We start from the raw sequence: 26,191 nt of genomic DNA on the forward strand, positions 1-26,191 counted from the left end.
GACCATCAATGATCTTAACCAATCTTTTTATGGGTGATGTTAACCTTTTTCACTTAGTAGGTGGCATCTGCCAAATTTCTCTCTTATGAATTTAGTATTTTTACTTTTGTAATTCATAACTATCTTGGGAAGGATATTTTCAAACTTGTATGTGATGACCTTAGCGTCTGTAAGGGGAGTTATTGTTATGATGTTTACCTGAGGGCCATTTCCTCATTTCATCTATAATTCCTACTTGGGAATTTATGTAAGAGGAAGCTACCCCTACTCTGTTAATTATTTATGTCCTCATTTATTTAAATTGCTATAGACTCATGTCTATTTACTTTTGACTTACAATGCAGTTTTATTATTATTATTATTATTACTCAAATTGTTCCATAAAACATATTTGTGAATTGATAGGAATAATGTTTAATTAAAGAGAAACACTTTTTTAGATCTTGATTTTACTGCAAACTGAGAGCTGAATCATTTTAAATTCCATCACACCCACTATACTGACAATACTTTCTTGCCATCATTCGCCTCTGATAGGTTTTGTTCCTTGACTTATATTTGTCTGTTTTATTTGCAATCTTGGACGCTTTGTGTTTTATCCTGCTTAGATGGAGGTGATGGCCTTTCTGTACAGGGTAGAAATTGTCTGCCTAATATGTTTTCTAGATCTAATTATATGATATGAATTTTATTTACTCTCCAATTATTCCTATGGGTTATTGGTACTAAGAATCTTTTATAAAGTGGAAAAATATTAATAGAACCTAAATAGCATTGGAACTTCCTATTTTTCAGTGTTGGGACTTCCTCATGCTCGGCACATCCTATACTACTGAATTACATCCCTAACCCCATTCAGTTAACGTAAGAATAGTGTTAGAAAATACTTGTGTGTGTGTAATATAATAGACTGCCCCATGCTTTGATTTCTAGCAAACATGATAATTTACAGATAGTATGTATTTTAATGATTATAATGATTCTTTTAATTGAATGTCTACTATTAACAGTAATATCCAAAATCAGAATTTTTGAGTTCTCAGTTGAGATTATATTTTATTTCTATGCATTCATGTTTTCTACCTAGGGTCATAAATTAGGCTTATATTGTTTCTGAAGAGAATTGAAAATCTGATAGTATATTGTTCATAAATCTTAGACATTATATGTTAAGTTAGATTTTCACATGTGATTTATTGAATCAGTTACATTTTTTTACTACCATGCCTAATAAATTTAGTGATGGTAGCTGACATTAATCCTTGATAAGTTAACTTGAATAAGTTAGTATAAATACGCTTTTGTCTAAAACAAGCCAATTCAGTATAATTAATTCTGTTTCTGAAAGTTCAAGAATTGACCTTTAACACTTATTTTGAATTTCAACATCTATACTTTCAAACATATACAGATTGGAAGACCAAATTACTTTTAGAAAGTTAATTTCAAGTATACATTTTACTTCAATTTAGAAAGATTAAATTATATGTTATTTATAAAATCTTTTTTGTGAATGTGTATATGTGTGTATGTATGTTCACGTTAATGTGGGTGCACATGTATGTTTACATGTGTATGGAGGCCAGAGGTTGATATCTAATGTCTCCCTTGATAGTTGTCTGCCTTGTGTATTGAGGCAGAGTTTCTCACTTGAACCCAGAGTTTACTGATTGGACTAGCCTAGGCCAGCTTCCTCTGGGAGAATCCTCTGTTGCCACCTCCTGAACTATTTATGAAATATTTTTTTCCCCAAATACTGTCACCTCACACACTTATTTTGGTATAAGAATCATAATTCATCTTCCTCCTTTCTTCCTTCCCTCCCTCCGTCTCTCCCACTGTTCTTTCCTTTCTTTGTTTGGTATTAAGCCCTGGGCTTCTTACATGCTAGACCAGTTCTCTACCACTGACATACATCTGGAGCCCTAGATGTGGATATTTATTTTATTTAAGCATCCCATTTTAATTTCTTTTAACTTCTAAGAATTAGAAGGCATTAAAGATCATTTCCTCTATGCTTTCTTGTAATGAAGGAATCTCACTTTATAGGGTGAGCAAGATGACTCAGTGAAAGGTGCTTGCCACCAAGCCTGACAGCCTGAGTTCAATCCTTGGAATCCGTATGGTGGAGAGAACCGACTCCTAAAAGTTGTTCTCTGATCTTCCCAGGTGCGACATGGCATGAACATGCATGCACACATACACACATATGCACACACAAATAAATAAATGTGATTTGAAAAGAAATCTCATTTACAACATCTGCAACAGATGATAGCCTGTGTTTGAATTCTGAAGTGCTGGGGATCTTACCTCTCTCCGGGTAATTCCTTTTACTGTTTGCTATCTTGCCCTTGTGTATTCTAGGCAAACAGTCTACTGCTGAGCTACACCACCAGCCCTGTGGACTTAGATTGCATAATGATGGTATTGTTTCTTGTAACTTTGCACATTGGTTTGAATCTTATGAATCAACAAAAAAACCTATTCTTTGCTATTGTATAGATTTTGACTCATGAGCCTTAACATTGGGATTTACTTCTCTAGACACAGTGAGAACTTGTAGATCTTTAACCACCCTCATTATCTTACTTTATTATCCATGTTTTTCCTAAGTGGTTGTGGGGATTGAGCCAAGGGTCTTGTACATGCTTAACATTTGTGCGACTACTGAGCTACACAGGCAGCCTTGCCATCCACTCTTTGCCTTAAGATAAGATAAGATATTGGGACCATTAATAGTAGATTAATAGTCTTTTAAAGGCCCCCCTGGCTCATTTAAAGTCACTAGTAAAATGGAGAAACACCATGAAACAGAGAAAACAGAGAAATAAGAAAATTTTTCCTTGGAGTCTAAAACTTTGTATTGCCTATTTTGTTTGTTGACTATTAAAACTCATTCCCTAGCTGATAATGGGGTAAGTTTTGCAATGAGACAAGTAGATGGTAACCCTAGTCTCCATGTATAATAGTAATACCTTAACATTAACTGTTGGCTAGTTAGCTATTGCTTTCAGATATGTTATTGTGTGTGATGTTGCGGCTCCAACCCAGGGCCTTGCACAAGTTAATCATACAGGGTTCTACCGAGCTAGAGTCTCAGATCCTTTGTGGTCATGTTTAATCTTCAAGGTAAGTATTAATTGTTCTCGTTTTACAGAAAATAGAAATAACCCTCAAAGATGTCTGACCAGTGAAATGGTACGATTCAGATTCAAATCTGAATCTTGCTGATTCTAGTGACTTTTGCCCACTCCTCTACAACTTGCTTTTCTAGAAAGTTCCCTTCAAACATTTTTCGCTTTTGCTTTGAAGGAGGTGTGCCTGTCATGGTGCTTCTTGTCATTTACTCCCCTGACCTATTTTATGTTTAAGGTTACCAGAATCAATACTTCGCTTCCTTTTTTGAAAGTTCCTCTTTATTTACTTAAATTGGCATCAGATACAAACCAGAATATGCAAATTATTCTCAATTTAGGAGGAACTAATTTTAAAATTATTTTCAAAAATGCAAAAAAAACCCCCTTTGCTCCTAAACTTGATTTATAGCAATATTACAGAACTTTGCAGGTAGAAGTAGAATTGATGAACCAAGTTTTAGTTGCTTATAGTTACTGCCTTATTGCATGTGCTATTGAGAAAATAATTTGGAGTAACTGAACCTCTTGTTCTTGCTTGTGTGTAGCTTGGTATGGTGGAGTGGATTGAACCTCCTAAACGAGAACGCAAAGCCAGCTATGCAGTGGATGCCTACTTTAGAGAGGCTTTGCGTGTCAGCGAGCCAAAGATCCCCAAGGTAAAACTGTACAGGGCCAGGTTTTCTATGCCGTTGCAGAAATCTCTTACATCTGGTTTGTGATTCAGGTCTTCTCATATTATTGCCAAATCATCGTTCCTAAAATTTAACAATACTGTCAGCACTTGCTATGGGCCAGTCATATGAATGGATTCTGTTGTATTTATTTTCCATATGTAAAAATCACTAGAGTTACTTATATCAGCTTTGTGCTTCATGAAAACAAGTATGTATGTATGCATGTAACATAGTTTTTCCTCATAGGCTCCTCGACCTCCAAAACAGCCAAATGTTCAGGATTTTCAATTTTTTCCACCACGTTTATTTGAGCTCCTGGAAAAGGAAATTCTTTATTATCGAAAGACTATCGGTTATAAGGTAATTTTTTTTCAAATTAATGTGATATAATCTTTTAAAAATTGTTTTGTTTTATTTTATTTGTATGAATTTTTTCCCTGCATGTATGTCTGTGCTCCATGTGAGTGCCTGGTGTCCTCAGAGGCCAGAAGAGGATGTTAGATCCCCTAGAAATTAAGTTACAGGTGATGTGAGGCACCATGTTGGTGTTAGGGACTGAACCTGGGTCTACTGAAAGAGCAGCAAATTCTCCCATCTACTGAGTCATCTCTTCTAGTCTCAATATTCTATGTGCTATTGTAGAATTCTCCCATAACATGGTTTGTTATTTCAATTTTCTTATATTATTGCCAAATCATAGTTACTAAAATATAACAATATAGTAAGCACTAGTTAAAATAGACTATGTACTCTAGCTAATATTAAAGAATATAAGAACATATAACAATTTTTTAAACTAGTAGTAAAGATTAAGCTATTGAGTCACTCAAAAGGATCCCCAATGAAATCAATTGGTCTCCAATATTTCAAAACAGTAACCTCTGTAATAATGTTATTTCAACAGATTTTGTGTTCAGATTGTCAACAAAGATGTAGAAAAAACAAGTATGTGGTTGAAAATAAATTTTAATATATGATATAATTTTTAAATAATTTTTCGTAGTAGAATTAAGAAACAGTATTTTTATGCTTATTTCTCATAGGTTAATAAAAGTCTTGGTGGTTAATGGTCACTTAGATGTTAAAGATATCAAAACATATGATAATTAGTCATATGATTTTAAAATAAAATTATATTCGGAATTGAAAATTCTTTTTTGCATATGTGATACAAATTTTAGTAATTAAAATTTAGTGGTTGTAATACTGCATCTACATTATTAAGAAATTAAGAATATCAGGTTAATTCTGTATGTGGAAACTGGCTTCTTAGTCAATGGAGATGTCTTACTAAAGGTATAAGAATCACTAACATAAAGAAAATTAGAAAAGTATCAGCAGAATTATAATCTTATGAAGATTTTTGTTCTATGAATTGGAAATTATATTTCAAAACTTATTTTGTCGCACCTTTATTAGAGTTGGAACTTTGATCAAGTATTTTGATTAGTTGCTAGAATGTACTTAGAGAAACTATGTATTTATGATAATTCATTTATATTACATGAGCTAGTTAAAATATCGTTAGAGAAATGTGGTTAGATTTGGACATAATAATCAAGACCAGAAAGAATCATTTTTAGGAAAGTGTAGCAGAATAAAGTAGACATGTTTGACTGCTCAGGTTGTGCATGAGACCACTTGCAAAGAAAGTGAACACAGTGTAGAAAAAATGAAAAATGCAAGAGTTATTAAATAGTTAACTTATTGAGATAAAAAGACATAAAGCACTTTGTTGGGGTTTATAATTGTTCTTGGTCATAGAACATTATTTTCAGCTTCTTTTATTGCCTGTTAGATTTTGAGTACCAAACGAAACAGTAGTGTAGGATATTTTATAATTTATATAATGCTTTAACATATATTCCATTTGATTCTAACAACCTCATTATATAGGTTTGATTGTCTGCTTGTAATTGGTAGGGAACTGGAGTTCGGCAAGGTTCAGTTACTTTGTGCAAGGTCATGTAGATAATGAGGTTGCCCTGCTGTCTCAAACCCACTTATTAGACTTTAAATACTGTGCTCTTAAATACTGTGCTCTATCTAGATACTCTCGGCTGTTTCTGCATGTGATATAACCCTGCTTGTTTCTGCAGTCCTAAATAAGGGCTGTGTTTATTAGTGGTGTGACATGTCATTTGGGAGGTGGGCCAAGTGGTAGTCAAGTAGCAGCAATAAAAGATCATCTCGGGTGGTGGAACTGTTTATTTTCCTTCTTTGGAGATAGTGTGAGTTCTCTGTGAGAATTCCAGTGCCCACCACATTCGGGCCACAGGCTCAGTTAGAATGTAAACAGTGCCTTTCATTACAGGCAGTTTAGAGTCGGGTCTCAGAATGATTGTTTGGGTAGTGGCCAGCTGCAAGAACGTAGAGGAGGGAAGCAGCTGCAAGGTAAGAGAGGAAGAGGGAGGAGGTATAAGAGGAGGGCGAGAGAATGAGTAGGAAGAGGAAAAATACTATGGAGTTTGCATTCTTGCACTTTGCTGTTCAGTTTCCCTCACCTCCCAGAAAGTGTTAGAGAAAGAAGAGTGAAAGGGGGACTGAATGTTTAATACCTGTTCACTGAGCACTGCTTTGTGTTAGATGCGGTGATAGCCACTCGGGAGAAAGCGATAAATAAACTTGGCTGCTGGACTCCTTCCATGACGGGACACAGACATGCTCCTGGAACAGGCCTGTTCTTGTTAACTGTCCCTTTGCTGTGGTGCCCCTGCTGAATGAAACTGACATCTGCCCATGCGGCACATTTGCAAACTGATGGAGAAGGGCCTGACTCTTTCGACTCAGAATGGTCTTTAGAGGCTCACGTGGTGTCACACAGTGCCTGTTGTGATGGGTAATAAAATCTTTGGAATCCATCAGTCTAAGAGACTTACTCCTAATCTTCCCGAAGATCATTTCTATTTAACTAAGGAAATAGTTGTTGTTGGTAGACATCTTGAGGGGAACTGAAAGGATAAGGGCACTAAATTCCATCTCATCCTGATAGACACAATTCATCTCTTAACATGATACTATCAGTACCATCACTGTCCATTGGAAATATAAATAATCCACAGCCTCTACCCTAAGGTCGTCTATGTACTCAAGTGGTAAACTCATTGTAATTACAGTAGTAGCAATAATAATGATAACAACAACAACAACAACAACTAATGATAATGAGAGTAAAGAAAATGACAAGACTCTGAGAATTTAGATTATAATGCGAGAGACATACATTAAACAGACACCAGAATGCAGTGGTATTATTTGTGCTCACAAAGGGTGCTGCCAGGAAGTATAATTGGTTATACAAAACAGTCTGGAAGATGAAGGCAGTGCCCTCTAAGGAACTGTCACTTAAGCTGAGATCTACTAGATGTAGGATTGAGCCTGTATATTTTGATTGAGACACCATGTTTTCTGCGGGAAAGAGGAGGCACTTTTCCAGAGGTGGAGCATGAGATATGTATTGCTCACAGAGAGGCTGAAATTTAGCTTTGGAGTAAAGGACCCCCCACCCAGATGCCTTTAAAACAGGGATGTGTAAGGGTGACAAAATGATACTGATCTAAGCATTCCTTGTGTTTCATCATGTTCCAAGTTCTGTATAAATATTAGATGGGCATCCTCACTGGAGGAACTATGTCTTTATTTTACAAATGAAGAACTTTTCTCAGAGTTGTAGGCCTTATAAGTGGTAAAGGATGAACAGATTTACATTTTGCAGAATTATTTAAATTTTACTTTGTGTGTGTTCCTGTGCATGCTATGCCTACAGGAAGAAGTCAGACATGGCTTTCTGGAGTTGGTTCTCTTCTTTTATCACGTGGCATCCAAGAACTGAACTTACATTGTCAGACTTCTGGGGCAAGCACCTTTACACACTAACAATCTCATTGACCCTTGATTTATATTTTCTGATATATTTAAATTTATTTTGTGGGCAATGGTGTGAAGGTGTCATATTGCCTGGAACTGGATTTACAGCCACTTATGAGCTGCCTTGTGGGTGCTAGAAATTGAACCCGGGTCCTCTGGGAGAGCAGTCAGTGCTCCTAACCACCCAGCCATCTCTCCAGTTCTTGATTTATATTTTCAAATTATTATTTTGGATGTTAAACGAGGAACAGTACATTCATTAAGAAAATCTCCCAGAAAACTGTTGAAATATGAAAATAAAAAATGGTGCTGACAATATGGACCATAACTGTGGCAGACATGGTGTTGGTGATGGCAGGAGAGCCCTTTTCTTGCCTCTCTGTTCCTACCTTTGTGCTCTCTTCAGTACAAAGTGCCACCACATTTTCTGAAGATTTGCTATCTTATTAGGAATTCCTAGCAGAGGATTTAGCAGGCAAATACCACATTCTGGATGTTGGCTCTTTCTGAACTTTGTTTCTTCCATTATTTCCTAAGAACTATGGGCTTGAGCTCAGGTGGATTATCTAATTGGAAGGGTCTCATGTTTGAGTTCAGAGTACAGACAGATCAGCATGGCACGTTAATCATCTGCAGACCTAAAGGATACGGCTGGAGAAATGGCTCAGAGGTTAAGAGCACTGATTACTCTTCCAGAAGTCCTGAGTTTAACTCCCAGAAACCACATGGTGGCTCATAACCATCTATGATGAGATCTGATGCCCTCTTCTGGTGTGCAAGGCAAAATGCAGATAGAACACTGAATACACAATAAATATATTAAAAAACAAAGGCTTGGCGGTGGTGGCACACGCCTTTAATCCCTGCACTACAGAGGCAGAGGCAAGTAGATCTCCATGAGTTTGAGGCCAGCCTGGTCTACACAGTGAGTTCCAGGACAGTCAGTCAGAAACCCTGTCTCGCCCCCCCCCCCAAAAAAAACCCCAAGATTTTTGGCTGGCAGTGGTGGCGCATGCCTTTAACCCCAGAACTTGGGTGGCAGAGGCAGGTGGATCTCTGTGAGTTTGAGGTCAGCCTGGTTTACAGAGTGAGTTCCAGTACAGGCACCAAAGCTACAGAGAAACCCTGTGTCGAAAACACAAACAAACAAACAAAAACCATAGCTTTATATGGCGCATCTTCTCAAGAAATACCTACGATATTATGTAGGTGGAAGTATGTGAATCCCCAAGAGCCCGAATAAAAGGATAGCAAAGATTTATTAGGAAACACTCACGAATAACAACAAAGTAGAGAGCTGCCATGGTTTTCTGTTCTGCTCTGGGTTGAATGAAAGCAGCAATTCAATCTTCCACCACTACATGAGAGAATGGGAGCCTGCCCCCGCTTTCTTTTCTTTTCTTTTTCTGTATTTAAACTGAGAATACTTGCTGTATATTTTTTATTAAATTTATTTTTTTTAGAAAGTCTTTTCTCATTTTACATATCTATCCCAGTTCCCACTTCCTCCCTTCCTCCCACTCCCTCCACCTTTTCCCTACCCCATCCTCTTTCCACTCCTCAGAGAGGGTAAGGCTTCCCATGGGGAATCAACAAAGTCTGACACATCACTTTGAGGCAGAACTAAGCCCCACCTCTTATATCTAGTTTGAGCAATGTATCCCTTCAAAAAGAATGAGCCCCCAAATGCCAGTTCAAGCACTAGGGATAAATTCTAATCCCACTGCCAGTGGCTCCACAGACTGCCCAAGGCACACAACTGTCACCACTATTCAGAGGGCCTCGTTTGGTCCTATGCAGATTCCTCAACTGTCAGTCCAGAGTCAGCGAGCTCCCACTAGCTCAGGTCAGCTGTTTCTGTGGGTGTCATCATTATGGTCATGATCCCTTTGCTCATATTATCACTCCTTCCTATCTTTGACTGGACTTTGGGAGTTCAGCCCAGTGCTCCACTGTAAATCTCTGCATCTGCTTCCATCAGTTGCTGGATGAAGGCTCTATGATGACAATTAAGGTAGTCACTAATCTGATTACAGTGAAGGCCAGTTCAGGCACCCTCTCCACTATTGCTTAGGGTCTTAGCTGGGGTCATTGTTTTTTTTTTTATTTATTTTATTTTTTTAGTTTTTGTTTTATTTTTCCATTCAAAAATTTCCACTTTCTCCCCTCCTCCCATTCCCCTCCAGCTCCCCCACTCACCCTCTTCCCTCCCCCTCCAGCCTTAAGAGAGGACAGTGCCCTGTGGGAAGTCCAGGGACCTTCCCCCTCAATCCAGGCCTAGTAGGTGTGCATCCAAATAGATTAGGGTCCCCAAAAGCCATTACATGCAGTAGAAACAAGTCCCAGTCTTCATCAATGGCTTCTCAGTCAGCCCAGCTGGGGTCATTGTTGTGGATTCCTGAGAGTTTCCCTAGTTTCAGGTTTCTTGCTAGGCTCATAATGGCTCCCTCAACCAAGATACCTCTTTTCTTGCTCTCCCTCTCTGTCTTTCCCCTTCTCAGTTCCCCCTCCCCTTCTGCCCTCCTCCGTCTCCTCTTCTGCCCTCCTCCCCCTCCCTACTTTCAATTTCCTTAGGATATCTTGTCTAATTCCCCTTTCCAGGGGGATCCATGTATGTCTCTGTTAGTGTTCTCCCTGTTCCCTAGTCTCTCTGGGGCTGTAGACTGTAGGCTGGTTATCCTTTGCTTTATGTCTAATATCCACTTATGAGTGAGTACATACCGTGTTTACCTTTCTGGGTCTGGGTTACCTCAGGTTTTCTACACACAGGTTCTCAAAAAATGTAACTGCTTCCCCTTTTTCTATTTAAATTAATAATCATTCAAGGGTGTCCAATATTTTGACATTGCCACATGACTGCTATCTACAAAGTTCACTCTCAAGACCCAAACAATTGAGTTCTAAAACATAACAAAGAATCTGTGTTTTAAATAAATTTATAGTTTCGCGTTGGACTTCATTCATAGTTCCTTTTGGCCACTGCAGGTTAGATTATAGGCTAAGAGGAAATAGGTATTGTCTGTAGCTGAGCACACTGTAGCTAATGGATATGATTTATCTATTTTGAGTCTCCAAAGTCTTAGCCTACAGTAATTGAGGAGAGGGCTAGTAAGGGATTCACTAGTCTGTGTTTTTGTTTTGAGACAGGGTTGCACTGTTCTATGGTAGCTGGTCTGGAATTCTCTGTGTAAATCACCCTAGCCTCAAACTCACAGAGCTCTGTCTGCCTTTGCTCTTGAGTCCTGGGATTAAAGGTATGCACTACCATGCCTGGTATCGGCTCACTAGTTTGGAAACAGTTGGTAATGCATGTTTGTGAGATCCTGCTTGTTATTAGCTATTAGCCCTTTCATTTTCTAGTTGTCTCTCCTCCCATATTCAGTACACCAAGATGACAGCAGAAGCGTAGGTGGTAGGATTTTTAGTGAAAAGGTTTTGTTTCACTTGGGGCTGGGAAAAGCATTCATTTGCTTTTCTGTAACCACTTTGTGGCCGGCAGAGTCAATTCTTCCTTCTGGAAGCTTGGGCCTTGCTTGTGAGACATCTTCAGAGATGTTATTACTCTTTCAAATGAAAAGAGCTGATATTTAATATACTTACTTGTTCACCAAAGTCTTCTCATTGGAAGAGGGTGACAGTTGAAATTTTAACTGCAGAATAAAAGGTCCAGGTTACCTGGAAGTTGTGGTCGATGTAGGAGCATAGCGAAAGAGCTTTGTCATATTTGAAGCTGAAGAAAGCTTTAGGACATTCCAACAGCTGTCTCCAAAAAAGATTTCTTTAGGGACAAACGTAAACATTTGACAGATGGACCAAGTTCCATACACTTTGTGAGCTTTGGTAATATGTCCTTTTGGGCTGCCTGTTAAACTGTGGGGAGCTGATTCTAGACGACCGCTCTCATGTTCTTGTGCTGCCATGTTTAATTTTGCAATCCATATTTCTAGGAAATCTCGCTGTACTCCTAAGCAATAGAAGTTTTTCACTGTCTCATGGAATCTAGTTCCTTTTTTATTCATTTTATTCACTTGTTTATCTTGAAGAAGAGGGAGAAGGAGAGAGAGAATGGCAGAGAGAGAGAGAGAGAGAGAGAGAGAGAGAGAGAGAGAGAGAGAGAGAATGAGAGAGAACACTACAGTGTGCCTATGGGGCTCGGAGAACAACTTACTGTAATCAGTTCTTTTCTTCCCCATCTGAGTTACAGTTGGAAGGCAGGCCGCTTGGCAAGTGCCTTTATCTGCTGAGCATTTTGAATGAGACTACCATCCCACCAGCCCCTCCATTTCAGTCTTAGTTTGTGCTTTTCTACTTCTTTTGTCACCACAGTTTATTTCCAAGTTATGGTGGCTCAGAAAGTCCCCTGACTCTGGTAGCTGCTTTACTTTGCTCCATCTCCTGGAAGGATTACATTGAAAATGTTGCATTTTGGTACTTTATTTCCTTGATCTGAAGTCTTCTATGAAGTTTGGGACCCTCTGAATCTGGCTACCTGGTTTTGATTTTTGGTCCTTTTCTCAATATTAGTCCTAACAGTTTTTTCCCCCCAGTGCTTGCGATAGAACCCAAGCTTTCATGCATTCTAGGTAAGTGTCCTCCTGCTCAGCATACCTAATATAACTTTGTGTATCCCAGTGCATTTCTGCCCTCATGCCTTTGCTTATATTGCTCCAGTTTAGAAAAGTCATTGCCTCCCATTGCCTCAGAACTTCATTTATTTATTTATTTATAGGTTTTGATCACTGCCTAGTCTTTCATTTCATCTCCTTTCCCCTTTTTATGCCCCTCCCTACTCTGCTTTTCTCTTCTCTTCCCTTCCTGCCACTGCCTCTCTCTTTTACTCTCCCTTTCCCTGCCTCTGTCTCCTCTGTCTGTCTGTCTGTCTGTCTGTCTGTCTGTCTGTCTTATTCGCAAGCCATTCTCCTGCCTCAGCCTCCCAGCTGGTAAGATAAGAGGATGTGTACTAACACAGTCTTTCCTTTCTCGTTTTGTGAGATGCTCTTGTCGTGTAACGCAGCTCTCCTTGGACTTACAAGGCAGACCCAAGCTGGCCTCAAAATTGAAACCCTCCTACTTTGGCCTCCAAGTGCTAAGATCACAGTTGTGTGCCATTATATCTGGTGCTTTAATAAAGGTCAAAATCAGAGAATTGGTTTGGGAATTTCTATGGGCAAAGACTGTGTCCAGTAACTAGTCCATACTTATTTTAGTACTAAGAGTACAATGGACACTTACTCAATATATTCTGATTTGGTTATCTGATATTGATAGTTACAGATGAATCTGCTTTTTAATATACAACATTTCTTTTTAAATATATATATGGTAAGTTTTTATCTGAAGAACTATTGGATACAATACTTTTAAAATGCTTACCTTTAAGTTATAATAATGCATTTTTTTCCAAGAAGAGAAAGGGTTCCTGTGTGTAACAGCCCTCGCTTTCCTTGAACTCTCTTTGTAGACCAGGCTGGCCTTGAACTCACAAAGGTCTACCTGCCTCTGCCTCCTGAGTGCTAGAAATAAAGATGTGTACCACCATGTCTGGAAATAGGTATAACAATGAGAAAAATATCCTGTAATAAATGTTATAATTTTATTGTGGTATTTCTATTTGACATTTCTAGGGAATGAGTCATTTATATTATGTGTGCATTCCAAACAGTGGAAGACTTACGGCCAAGCCTCTTATTTTCACGCTTAGTGGAACGCTATAAAACACACTCCATATGTTCTGTACCTGCTCTCTTAAATCACTGAGCTGTGGCATGGCTTCAGAGTTTTGTAGTGGTGCTAGAAGACTTCAAGGCTGGAACCCAGATTTGTCCTTCCCTACAAAGAATGCCGTCCAATGCTGCTGAACCACAGTGGACTGTGTGCACACCATGATACCCTGGAACCTCCCGAGCTACCATTTCGAGATGTACACGACTGCTGGCTTCCTCATAGATCTCTGGAAGATCTGAGGGTCTTCTGTCCTCATTGGTGCCAGTTCATGCTTTCTTCTCAGTTGTCAGTGCTTTTATGGCCCTGTATCGTTGTTATTTCTGCTGGCCACTGCCAGTATACAAGCTTTCTCCCACGAATGATGATTCCATCATAGCTGATTGTGTACTATATTATACACTCCCTCTACATACACTTAACTTCTCTATTTCTTTCTATCTTTCTTTATCTTGCCAGTCTTCTAGATTACCCATTTTATATTAAATACTCTGCTCTTACAGTCTATAGCAGCGAATAAAGGTACTCTATTGTTTTCACACTTTAAGATGACTAGAACATTGGATGTTGTCTTTAGGTGCAGTTTTGCCTACCCTGCTGTATACTAACAGAGGGCTTTAGACTTTTTAAATGCCAAATTGTGTGCTTATTCTACATAATGCCATATTATAAGGACTTATTTCGTTCTATGGCATAATGAGACTTAGAATACAATGTGGCATCTATTTACCAATGGACTGTAATCCTAAACTATTATACCGTACAGTAGGAGAATGGTTTTCATTAGGGTAATACCATACTGGTAGAAATGCAGAGAGGCCTTTGTGCCATCTGCTTCTGGGTTTCCACTGTTGACGGTTGAAAGGACTCCCCAGATTGACGTATGTATGTACGCTGGTCTTCATTATTATTTTCTCATCAGTTTGTTCATCATTTCTCTTTTGATCTTAGGTTCCAAGGAATCCTGAGAGCCCTAATCCAGCTGTCGCTCAAAGAGAAGAGCAAAAAAAGATCGATGGAGCTGAACCTCTTACACCACAAGAGACTGAAGAGAAGGACAAACTTCTTACACAAGTAAATTATCTTAACTGGCTGAACTTATTCTAATCAGTAAATAGAAAAAAGCATAAATAATACCTGCATTTTACTGTATAGGTCCAGTTGTCTTCATCTGACATACCCATAAACATATTTTGACCACATCTCTTCAGGTTTTAGAAAATTTCCTTAGTAGAACATGCTCTTCTGGAAATATTGGGGTAACATATACATGGGAAATAAAATTATTAAAATTAAGACATTTTCCCAATTATAATAAGGTCAGTGAGTCCATATTTGAATTTTGATAAATAATAATTTCTAATATATACCTGAAAATTAATTTCTTTGATTGACTTAATCTCTGAACTGTACACCATTATTTTTTGTTTATGAAAAATTCCTTTTGAAAGAAGTCAAGAGTTCTCAAGAAAGAACTTGAATACAATGATGAGAAACGCCTGAAGCATTTTAATGTGATCATTGTGTAATTAATGGCTCTACATTAAATAGAGAAGGCTCCCACCTTAGAGCTCTCAAGTCATTGTTGGTTTAATAAATTTCATATCACACTTCTGAAATGAGTTTTGGCAAAATAAACAAAATGTGAAGTTGTGGCACTGCTTTAGCCAACTAAATCTATTTCTTCACCACTTTTTGGAACAATGTGCATGGTACGGTAGCAGACAGTTCTCCAGTGTAATTGGTAACTGATAGTTTGGAATATTTCCCACACAAAAGAAGGGTTGCTGCTTGAGGTAACATATATGCCAGTTGTGGAATGTGCTTTACAATATCACACTGTGTCCTGGGAATATGTGTTAATAAAAGTAAAATAAGAGTTTTATATTTATATATGGATGCAGTCCTTTTCCTTTTAATAGCATATAATTTTGCTGAATGAATTTTGACAAAATGCTTTCAAAGTTTTTGAACAAATGCCTGGAAGTCACCAAGTTTAGCCTGAAAGGATAATTGCAGTTGGCAGAGTTTTGAGAAGTACCACAGAATAAAGCATTTAAATATTCATGTTTTCTTTTCTTTTAATTTCAGAACTTATTTCCTGAGCACAAAAATAAAGTTGTGCCCTTTGAATAGTACATTGCTTAGAATATATTCTGAATATACAGTATAATGTGAATATGTAATCTCGATCGAGATAATTGAGTTTATTATTAGAGACATAATCAAGTTTTTTGTCCCTAGGAGTTGAATTTATGCCATCTTTTTTCTGATGTTATAAATTTGATGCTTGTTTTTTCAGTGTTTTATGTTTCCCATGATGGCCTTGACTTCACTCTGTAGTTGAAAAGGATGACCTTGAACTTCTGATCCTCCTCCCTTCATCTCTTGAGCATTGGAATTACAGGCATATGCCACCATGTTTGGTTTATATGCTGCTGGGACTTGAACTTAGGGCTTTACCCATGCTAGGCTAGGTCTCTGCCAACTGAGCTACATTACCATTAATGGAATAATAATTGTAAAATGACGTGAAACTCTGGTTCTTACATATTTTAGTAAAAACAGATGCCTAAGTAATATTCTGCTAATAGAAATTTTATTTATAAATATAATCTTTTAAAAGTCACTTTATTATTTTGGAGAGAGGCATGTGTATGTTGAGGTATGTATGCAGAGGACACAGGACAACTTTTGAGAATTAGTTCTCTGCTTCCACAGTGGGATACAGGGATGGAGCTCAGGTTACCATGCTTGTGTGGTGACAGTTTCAACTGCTCTTCCATCTTGCTAGTCCTTTTGAATACAATTTTGACCAGAATACTACTTATCCACTGTAGTTTGGATTAATCTAAAACACTACGAAAATTTTTTACCAGATTTTTTCTGGATTTTCTTTCAGTGTTCTTTCAATATAATACACCCACCCACCTCCCTCCCTTCCCACCCTCAATTTACATGGGAACAGACACATGGGAAAAAGTCACTGAGACACTGAAATATTAGAACTTAAGAATTTACATTAGAATTTATATCGGAACTGTATTTTAATGTTGTAGGCATCTGGAAAATATAGAATTAAAACTATGCAATGTCTTAGGATTATAAATCAACTTAAAATACTTGAAAAGCACATCTCCTTGAAAACAGAAGAGCAGTAATTTTCGTAACACTGCAAACTCAGCTTTTGAGTCCACATTACAGAAAGAACTTTATAAAGGGGTTCATGCTAAGTGTTTTAAACTGCTTTGCTTGCATCACTGTACAGATATAAGTAGGTTAATAACTGAATTTATTAATTTATCATCTGTTGATGATGCTTAACTTTTTATCCATAGGGTTTCACAAACTGGACTAAGCGGGATTTTAACCAGTTTATTAAAGCGAATGAGAAGTATGGGAGAGATGACATTGATAATATAGCTCGCGAGGTAGAGGGCAAATCCCCTGAGGAGGTCATGGAGTATTCAGGTTTGTATGTCATTTCGAACATGATACTTTATTTTAAATGTATGCATTTCTTTGAAATAAGATTTTTTTAAGTGTGTGTGTGTGTCCCTGTGGATGTATGCTATGAATGTGCAGGTTCCTATGATGAACAAAAGAATGCATCAGATGCCTTGGAGCTGGAGTTCAAGGTGGTTGTGAGCTGATGTGGGTGCTGGGAACCAAACTTGGGCCCTCTAGAAGAGCAGCAAGTGCTCTTAACCACGGAGCCATCTCTCCAGCCCTTTTCTTTGCTGTTAATTTAGTTGTGTCTTTGTTCAGAGACATTGAGGCTGTTGTGAATGAGACGGAAGTAAGGATGTATGATGTGACTGCATTTGTACACTGCTGTCTCTGGGAGGCAACTAAGGAAGCCGAGTGAAGCTCTACATAAACCAAATTGAAAACCTCGGCATGAGCTTTTTATTCTCTCACTTCTCTGGTTTGGTCTTTTTAAGGTCTAGTTCTGAGGCTTCTGGTTAGTGGTTTGAAATACTCATTGTAGGTCATCTTTGAAGTTAGGAGTTCTTATCAGGCCCATTTAGAGACTCAACTACCCTCAAGGAATTCAATCAGATAGTGGCGGGCCCTATTAACTTAAGGCAATTTAGAATAGATCTAAAAAGATTTCTTGGCTAAATCTGTTCAGTGGTCCTTGAATCATTTCCCTTTCCCACTCAGCTGTGTCTTTAGCCTCAATCAGAATCAGAATAGCTGCAGAGAAGCGTGTGGCTTTAATATTAATTCCTGTGTCAGACCGTATCTAAATGCAGGCTTCAGAAAAGAAAGCTTATTAAAATCGCTTAATCTATCTATTGTCTATGTGTGGCTAAATTTCACATAGGCTGAACTTTCAAGTTTAGTCTGAATATCAAGTATTTAGAATCAAGAGCATTTTCCATAAAAAAAAAAAAAGTGTTAAAATGTAGTATGGTTTCTTTGTGTCCCCCCCCCCCCAGTTATTTGAGATAACTACTGAAATACTGTGTTTATTAGGAAAAAAGATTACAAAACACATAAATAAATCCAAGTTTGATCATTAGTAGTAGGTGTAGCTTTTCATCTATCTAGAGTCCTTGTTAGTGCTTGAAGAAAATCCGTTGTAATTAGAGAACACTCACTCTGTTTTTTCCTTCTGGAAATCTAAAAGGAAATTCCAAAGTTAATTGTGTCTGGACTTTATTTCATATAACATGGGACTCCTGAACTTCTTTTTCTTTGAACACTAACATGACACTACTATTTGTCTTAGTGTTGAAAGCCTAGCTCAAGGGCATTTGGGGGACAATAGATAGGAGAGAAATATTTTCGTGAAAGCCGAATGAAAAGAAGGTAAAGAGCAAGCATACAAAGGGACCCAGCATTGGTCTGAGTCAAGCTGCAGGTTACAACAGTGTTTCTAAAAGGCATCAGGTAGCCAAGCATTGGTGATCCATGCCTGCAGCCCCAGCCTTCATTCTGAGGTGGGAGAATCAAGAGGTTGAGGGCAGCCTGGTTTGCTCATTTAAGACCAGCCTGGGTGTAGTGAGAGCATGTTTCAAAAATATAAGGACTAAGGTAGCGTGGCTATGGCTCTAGCTTTTGCTCACTGCACTGAGATAAAGAAGGGAGGAAAGAGAGAAAGAAAGAGAAAAAGGAAGGAAAAGGAAAGAAAAAATACGCTGAGCTGGGGTTTTAGTTCAACTGTATAAGGTCCTAAGTCTGATTCCCTTCACCATGAAAACAAACATGACAATGAAAAAAATACTCTTTGTCAGATGTTCCTTTAAATTTGTCACTAAACCAACTACCGTGAAATGAGTGTCAAAGACATGTACAGTGAGGTTGTCTGAAGAATTTTCTTTCTTCTTTTCTGGAGTTCTATGGAGCAAGCTCAGGGCCTTTAAGCCCAGGCAAGTGCCTCTACCCTGGCTCTATATACACTATCAGCCTTTCTGGAGAACTTTCTTCAGAATTGTTATCCATCAGATTGGAGGCTATATCAGAAGGTGGGGAGATTTGAGTGGGCTTATTTGACTGGTGGGAGAAGAACTGAGCACAATTGGATATTCAGGAATAAACTATATCTTAACATAAGACGTTGTGTGCATGCGTGTGTGTGTGTGTGTGCGCGTGCACACGTGTGTGTTTGAGCACATGCCCGTGTGTGGGTGTTGAATAAGTAGAGAAATGCATAAATGAACATAAGTGCTTATACAAACCATGAAGTGCTAACATACCTTTCTTGTTATGCTCCAAAAATGAAGAATTTGAGAAGGTAGATAGTGTCATTAGGCCTTCCCTGAAGTCATAAGATGTGACTTATTAATGCAGCAGATTATTTGGCTCATCTATAAAATTTGATTGGGTGGCTTGGTGATTTAAATATTCTGCTGTATGTGTCCAGTTAAAATCCCTCATCTTTAAAGAAACTCTAAGTGACTGTAAGTATAAGAATAGTGAATGATTACAGACATAGCCAACATTTCTGTAGAAATCACCACTTCATAGGAAAAAGGGAAATGATCTACTTTATTGTCGTTTTGCTTACTAGAAGGCTATATTTACATTTATATGCTTCCCACTTCTGTTTCATTTTATGCACTTGGTTTCTTTTGTATCACATTTGGATAAAATGATGACTTAAGAGCATTTAACAATTGATCGTATTATATACACACAGATGACCCCATACCGGCCTGTTAATTCTTTATTCTCTAACTCCTTGGATTCATTTGCTTCAATGATAGTAATTTAAAGTAATAACTTTCTTTTTCAGCTGTGTTTTGGGAACGCTGCAATGAATTACAGGACATTGAGAAAATTATGGCTCAAATTGAACGTGGAGAAGCAAGAATTCAGCGAAGGATCAGTATTAAGAAAGCACTGGATGCCAAAGTACTGTATTCTATTTCAGTGTATTCATAGTTTATTTGCTGTAGTGTTTAGCTTTGACTTGTTATGGAAATCCAGTTAAAAAGTGCCATTTTGTTGAAACTTACAGATTGCAAGATACAAGGCTCCATTTCATCAGTTGCGTATTCAGTATGGAACCAGTAAAGGAAAGAACTATACTGAGGAAGAGGACAGATTCTTGATCTGTATGTTACACAAAATGGGCTTTGACAGAGAAAATGTGTATGAAGAATTAAGACAGTGTGTACGGAATGCTCCTCAGTTTAGATTTGACTGGTTCATCAAGTCTAGAACCGCCATGGTATGTATTTCTTTTGTTGCTTAATTTTGAAAAAGTACACATTTCTTGTCTTCTCCTTCACTTACTTCTTAGTTAACACTGCTTATGATGCTCAGTTTGGTCCCCTGGTTTTTGCTATGATTCCCAGGGATCACCACTTTGTGGTACATTTTCCCTCTGAAACTAACCAGGTGAATTTTGAGGGTGTCCCGCCACCAATTCCCAAATCACAACATGGAGACTTATTATTAATAATGAATGCCCGCTTAATAGCTTAGGCTTGTTTTTTAGCTAGCTCTTATAACTTAACCCATTTCTATTAACCTGTGTGCTGCCCTAAGGCTCATGTACTGCATCTACTTACTGTCCTTCTTGCTTTCCTGCTTTTACTGTGTCTTCTTGCATGTCTTCCCTTCTTTCCAGCATCCTCTCTGCTAGGAAATCCTGCCTAGCTATTGACTATTTAGCTTTTTATTAAACCAAGCAGAGTGACACTTCTTCACAGTGTACACAAAGATTGTTCTGCAATTATATGTAGGGACAGAACAGTTTCTTGACAGGGTTCTTCAGGTCATTGAAGTAGATTGCTAAAGAACAATGTAGACTTGCTTTTAAAATCCTCTTTCATTTTGACTGGTGTCAGACTTCAGCAGTGAGTTGGTTTACCATCTTGCTCAGGGTATCTATGTCCACATTTAGTAGACAACTTTCTTCAAAGCCATGCATTTAGATTTCTAGCCACAAAAGTTTTCATGCATATAAAGATGTAATTTAGAGCAGAACTAGTAGTTTGTAAAAGAAAAATGCTTAACTGCATTTTCTAGGAAATCACATTTTCGAGCATATGTGCCCTTTTGTGTGATGAAACATTTGTTGAATTCTGTGATATTTCAGTGGTATTTTACTAATTTTTTAAAAGGTTGGGAGCTTGATGTTGGGTCTAGTTCCCGCAGTTATTAAACTAAGGCAGTAGGATGAAAGAGATCCAAAGTGCAAGAAAAGATGTAAGCTGTTTGCATTAAGATGATTGCAGAACTCTATAGCCGAGCTCCGTTACCAAGGAAAAAACTCCAGTATATTAACAGCCACTAGATGTCTCTGAACTCCCGTGTAAAGATTCTTATTTTTCCTCCATCTTCTTATTTATTTTTTTGAAACATTTACGTCTGTGCTCTTTCTTTCTGTAGATATTTAAATCTTCAGAGCATATTTGCCAAAAGGCACATATTAAATAGATAAGTAATCATGAATTGGAATCTGTATTTTGTCTATTAAAACTGGAGACACCCATGTGTTCTATTACCATTTAGAAAGTAAAATTTCTAATTTTTACAGAACCCTTTAAAAATATAGTCATTTTTTATGCTCCAATATATTAATTTACATTTTTTAGGTAACTTTTCTATTATGCAAAAATTTGATTTTTCCTTCTAGCTAGTGTATACATTTTACTTATATTTCTTGATTTAGAGTATAAGTTATAGATTTAAAATAAGTATATATTTATGTAATCATTTTAGATTATGTTAATATCAATAATTATGGAGCTCAAGAAATGGATTATTAGTATTTCTAAATCATCTTCCTCCATTTCCTTCTAAAATAGCTTCCTTTTTCGTGAATAATTTTCATAATCTAGGGAGAGAACCTACCCTCCCGAGAGAAGCAGCTGTGGTTTCTGTAATAGAAAACATTGGCTTCATTGAAAAACCCTGTCTTCCAAATAGAGGATGCAATCGGATTCGTTTTTGTGACTGTAGCTATGCTTAAATGAAAATCTTTGCAATGATTGAACTTGGCTTGCTGAAAGGTTCTTCTTTCCCAGACACATCAACAAATAGCATGAAATCTTTCTTTAAAAAATGTAAGCACCTTAATGGTTATATTTTATGCGCAAATCTCAAAGTACTGAACTCATGACATCTGACTTAAGTAACACCCACAAAGTGCTTAAAGGAGCGAATCTCCAGTTCCACATATGCCTCACTTTGGAGGCCCTCAGTTAAAGGTTGAAGAGTTTGAGGCTCCTCTCTATTTAAAACTGCTGGCTGCATAAAAGAGAAAATACGATTCAGTTCCATCTCTCTGTGCTAAAAAGATTGTGAATTTTTCCTGGAGAAATTGTGTGGTCTTTAAGTAAGTAATCAGCCTCTATTGAAGTTCATAGACAAGTAGGAAGCATATGCTGAACTCGGATTTTCAAGTGCAGAGCATCTGAGTTGCCTTACCTCTCCCGTCCTGGGGCTGGGAATCTTAGAATAGGGCCTTAGTGTGTGCTCATTCAAAAACTACTATGAGAGGAAATGATAATATACTGTATCTATGTGTAGTATCTCTTACATGATGCTGACCTGTCCCTACATCAACCATTAGCTCATTAATTTTCTTGTCATCTCTGCTCATTTCTTAGTGACATAGCAATTTGAGGAGAATGGGAGCGTTCCAAAGGTAGTAACACACCAACCAGTCAGTTCATCGGACAATACACACGGGGAAAGTACCTAGCCTTCCATCAGTAATGCCCAATTCTTCTTAGTTTCCTTTAAAGTACTTAAAGAAGAAAAAGGAAAATTGAATTCTCAGAAATAAACATTCACTGATCAAATGCTTGTTGTTTTCTCTATAAGATGACTTTGGTTCTTAAGTTTAGTGAAAAAAATTCTTACCTTTCAATTGCCAGAGAGCATTGTTTTTCTCTTTAGCCAGCTCAGGAAGCTGTGTGTTGCTCTGCCCGTGGCCAAGAACATTACGGTTGAAGCTGAGTAATAGTAGTTAGTCATTACAATTACCCTGTCTTTTGTAGTAGTTTAAATGAGTTTTGGCGATAGCATCTCAGAGAATCACATACTGCTGAATACTGGGTGATAAAAATTTCATGTTATTAGTTTGTTTTCAAATCACAACTTTATTATTAATGAAATTGTGCCTTATTTAAAAGTAATAAAATGGCATTTCTCATTAGAACTGTAGGAGAAAAAACTACTTCCTAGAAAATATTGCTATAGCTTTTTATGAACTTGCTTCCCACTTTATATGGTTATCACAGTGGCTAGTAAATGATAATTAGGTTATTGGTTCCACACAGAATGCTTTTTTCTAAATATTCAATCTAGTTGGAAAGGATGTTTCTTTTTAGATATTTTAGAGGAATAAGAGGGAGATAGAAAATTTCTGGTTGTTCTATAACCACAGTGATGCTTTGTTGCTTATGATTGTACATTGTATGTTAGTTCTTAATTGCATGTTGACAGCTAACAGTGATATTTTAGGACATTACATTCTTAATTAAATATAAGAAAGATTAATAATTCACTGTCAACACTAATAACTGTTAAAATGTTCTGGCAGGCTCTTTCTTGAGTATGGTATTACATGTGACCTGAAAGTGGAAAGAAAACTACTAGAAGTAGGAGAGCAGGAGAAAAAAAGAGCATATGGGGAAGAAATATGGGCAGAGAGAAATGACTAAAACAAGTTTCATCTACATTCAGAGACACGCACGTGCAGTGTACTTGTTCACTTTATTTTACTTTCCTGTCACTTACTCATTCATTCACTTTTGACTTTCAACCGTAACAGTCAAACTGCATCCCATTCTTGTTTCATATGGCATATAGACTAAGAATTATTATTTTTTAAAATTTTTTTATTAAAAATTTCCGCCTCCTCTCTTTTCCCCTCCCCCTCCCCCCACTCCCCTCCCCCCACTGCTCTCCCCCTCCCTCTCCAGTCCCAAGAGCAGTCAGGGTTCCCTGCCCTGTGGGAAGTCCAAGGTCCTCCCCACTCCATCCAGGTCTAGGAAGGTGAGCATCCAAACTGCCTAGGCTCCCACAAAGCCAGTACATGCAGTAGGATCAAAACCCAGTGCCATTGTTCTTGGCTTCTCAGTAGCCCTCAAGAATTATTTTTATAAAGAAATTCAAGGTAGAATATTTTGACATGTGAAAACTACACAATTCTAGGGTTAGTATTTGTAACTAGGGTTTTATTTGAACACGAGTTCATGCTCAGTTACAGATTTTCAGTGACTGCATGCTACAGTGGAAGAGGTTAATAGTGTGATAGAGACTATATCATTTGCAAAACTGAAAATAGTTGCCACCTATTCTAGTTAAGTTTCTACTGCTGTGGCAAAACCCTGTGACCAAAAGCAACTTGGGGAGGAAAGGGTTTCTTTCTTTGGCTTACATATCCTGATTCACAGCCCATTGAGGGACGCCAAGGCAGAAACTCAAAGCATGAACCTGCAGGCAGGAACTGAAGCTCAGACCATGGAGCAACACTGTGTACTGGCTTGCTCTTCATGGGTTGCTCAACCTGCCTTATTATGTAACCCAGAACCACCTTCCCAGGGCATCGCTTACAGCATGCTGGGCCTTTTCCCAGAAGTCATTAATGTATCACATACTTGCCTACTGGCAATCTGATGAAGTTATTTCCTTAATTGAGGTTCCTCTTCCCAGATAACTACAGTTTATGTTGAATTGAAAAAACCCACCAGGATAGCACTCTTTCCCTTTTTGGTCACAATTCTCAGTGTAAGTTTTGCAAAACACAAGCAGCAACAGCCAGGTTATAATGTCTGAATTTTATGCTGATTTGAAATTTTCTCCACAAATAAATTAATCCACGAATTAACCTTTACTGAAAGTTTTAGTGAAAGAACAAAGTGCATTAAGGTATTTGCCATGGAAAAACACAGGACCTCTAGTCCAAGTTTTAATAGAGTTCTCATTCTCATCTGCAATTCCATGAGCACAATCTTTATTCTTTTTATAATTACTGACATTCTGATCTTGGGATTCCCACAAGAATCATTCATTAATTTCTCCTTACAGCATTCTTTTCTATCCAACTTTTAACTTTTTCAAAGCCTCCCAACAAGCTGTTTCCAAAGGCATCTGAGTCACATCATCAGGTAGTCACAGAACGACTACATTTTTGTGGCACTGTTGTAGGAAACAACTTGTTTGTCCCGGCTGCCTGGCTAGCTTAGCCCCAAAATAACCACACAAAAACTGTATTAATTAAATTACTGCTTGGCCCATTAGCTCTAGCTTCTTATTGGTTAATTCTTACATTTTAATTTAACCCATTTCTATTAATCTGTGTATTGCCACGTGGCAGTGGCTTACCAGGTAAAATTCCCAGCGTCTGTCTCCAGCGGATCCATGGCGTCTCTCTTACTCTGCTTTCTTCCTCCCAGAATTCATTTCTGTCTTCTCTGCCTACCTACGTTCTGCCCTATAAGGCCAAGGCAGTTTCTTTATTCATTAACCAATATAAGCAACACACAGAGGGGACTCCCACATCATGGCTCTAGTTTTCTCGGTTATACTTTTCATTGTGATGACAAATGCATTAAAAAAACAAGGGAGGAAAGAGATATTAATGTGCAGGGTTCCTGAGGTTTCACCCCATCAATGTAGGAAGCTATATGTGTATGTGGTGGAGCAGAGTGTCTTCGTTTATTATGGCCAGGAAGCAGAGATAGAGATAATCAGTGGACTTTCTCTCTCTCTTGCTGTCATTCCATTGGGACCCCCAGCTTATGGAATAGCTTTTTGCATATTCATTCCAGGCTTTCCTGTTCAATCCTCTCTGGAAGCACCCTCACAGGCTGACCGAGGGCTCTGCTTTACTATTCTGCATATGTCTCAACTCAATCAAGTTGACAGTCAGCATTAACAAGAAGATTTGTGTGTTACAAGGTCTTCCAAGAAACGTTTTATGTGAAGGATGGGAGAAAAGAGAGGATATTTACTCTGAACATGAAGTGTTTGTGATTCTGCAGATGATTCTGCTCGAGTCACAGGAGCTGCCTTGAAACACAGAATTGTTAGGAGATGGGCTTATTTTCTTTGACTACACACTTTAGATATGGAACCAGTTGTTACATTCCATAAGGTAACAATTGGCAGTGTTGCACAAGGAAAGGTGTTCAGGTTATTCAGAGTTGGAATAGCTGGGCTTAGAAGGTAGTGAGCCTTTTGACATTGGAGGAAACCACATAGATGGCTGGGCTGCATGACTCATTAGCAAGGATCTATTATTAGGGATTCATGATCAACCTAAATAATTTTTAATGTCAACCCCTTTCTAATTTTGGGTCTAAGATTTTTATGAAG

At 37.9% G+C, this 26,191-nt stretch overlaps 1 protein-coding gene across 3 annotated transcripts in view; it reads left to right on the plus strand.

Moving 5' to 3' along the window:
* The window catches only part of Smarca1 (SWI/SNF related, matrix associated, actin dependent regulator of chromatin, subfamily a, member 1), a 74,961-nt gene that overhangs the window by 41,759 nt on the left and 7,011 nt on the right, over window positions 1-26,191 (plus strand). For all 3 annotated transcript variants that reach the window (XM_057759807.1, XM_057759806.1, XM_057759808.1), the window contains 6 exons: window positions 3,686-3,796; window positions 4,061-4,174; window positions 14,354-14,476; window positions 16,741-16,873; window positions 19,647-19,765; window positions 19,872-20,084. In XM_057759807.1, the coding sequence (XP_057615790.1) occupies window positions 3,686-3,796; window positions 4,061-4,174; window positions 14,354-14,476; window positions 16,741-16,873; window positions 19,647-19,765; window positions 19,872-20,084 (813 nt within the window). The remainder of the gene's footprint in view (window positions 1-3,685; window positions 3,797-4,060; window positions 4,175-14,353; window positions 14,477-16,740; window positions 16,874-19,646; window positions 19,766-19,871; window positions 20,085-26,191) is intronic.

This window comes from Chionomys nivalis, chromosome X (genome assembly GCF_950005125.1).
Source record: "Chionomys nivalis chromosome X, mChiNiv1.1, whole genome shotgun sequence".
Taxonomy (NCBI): domain Eukaryota; kingdom Metazoa; phylum Chordata; class Mammalia; order Rodentia; family Cricetidae; genus Chionomys; species Chionomys nivalis.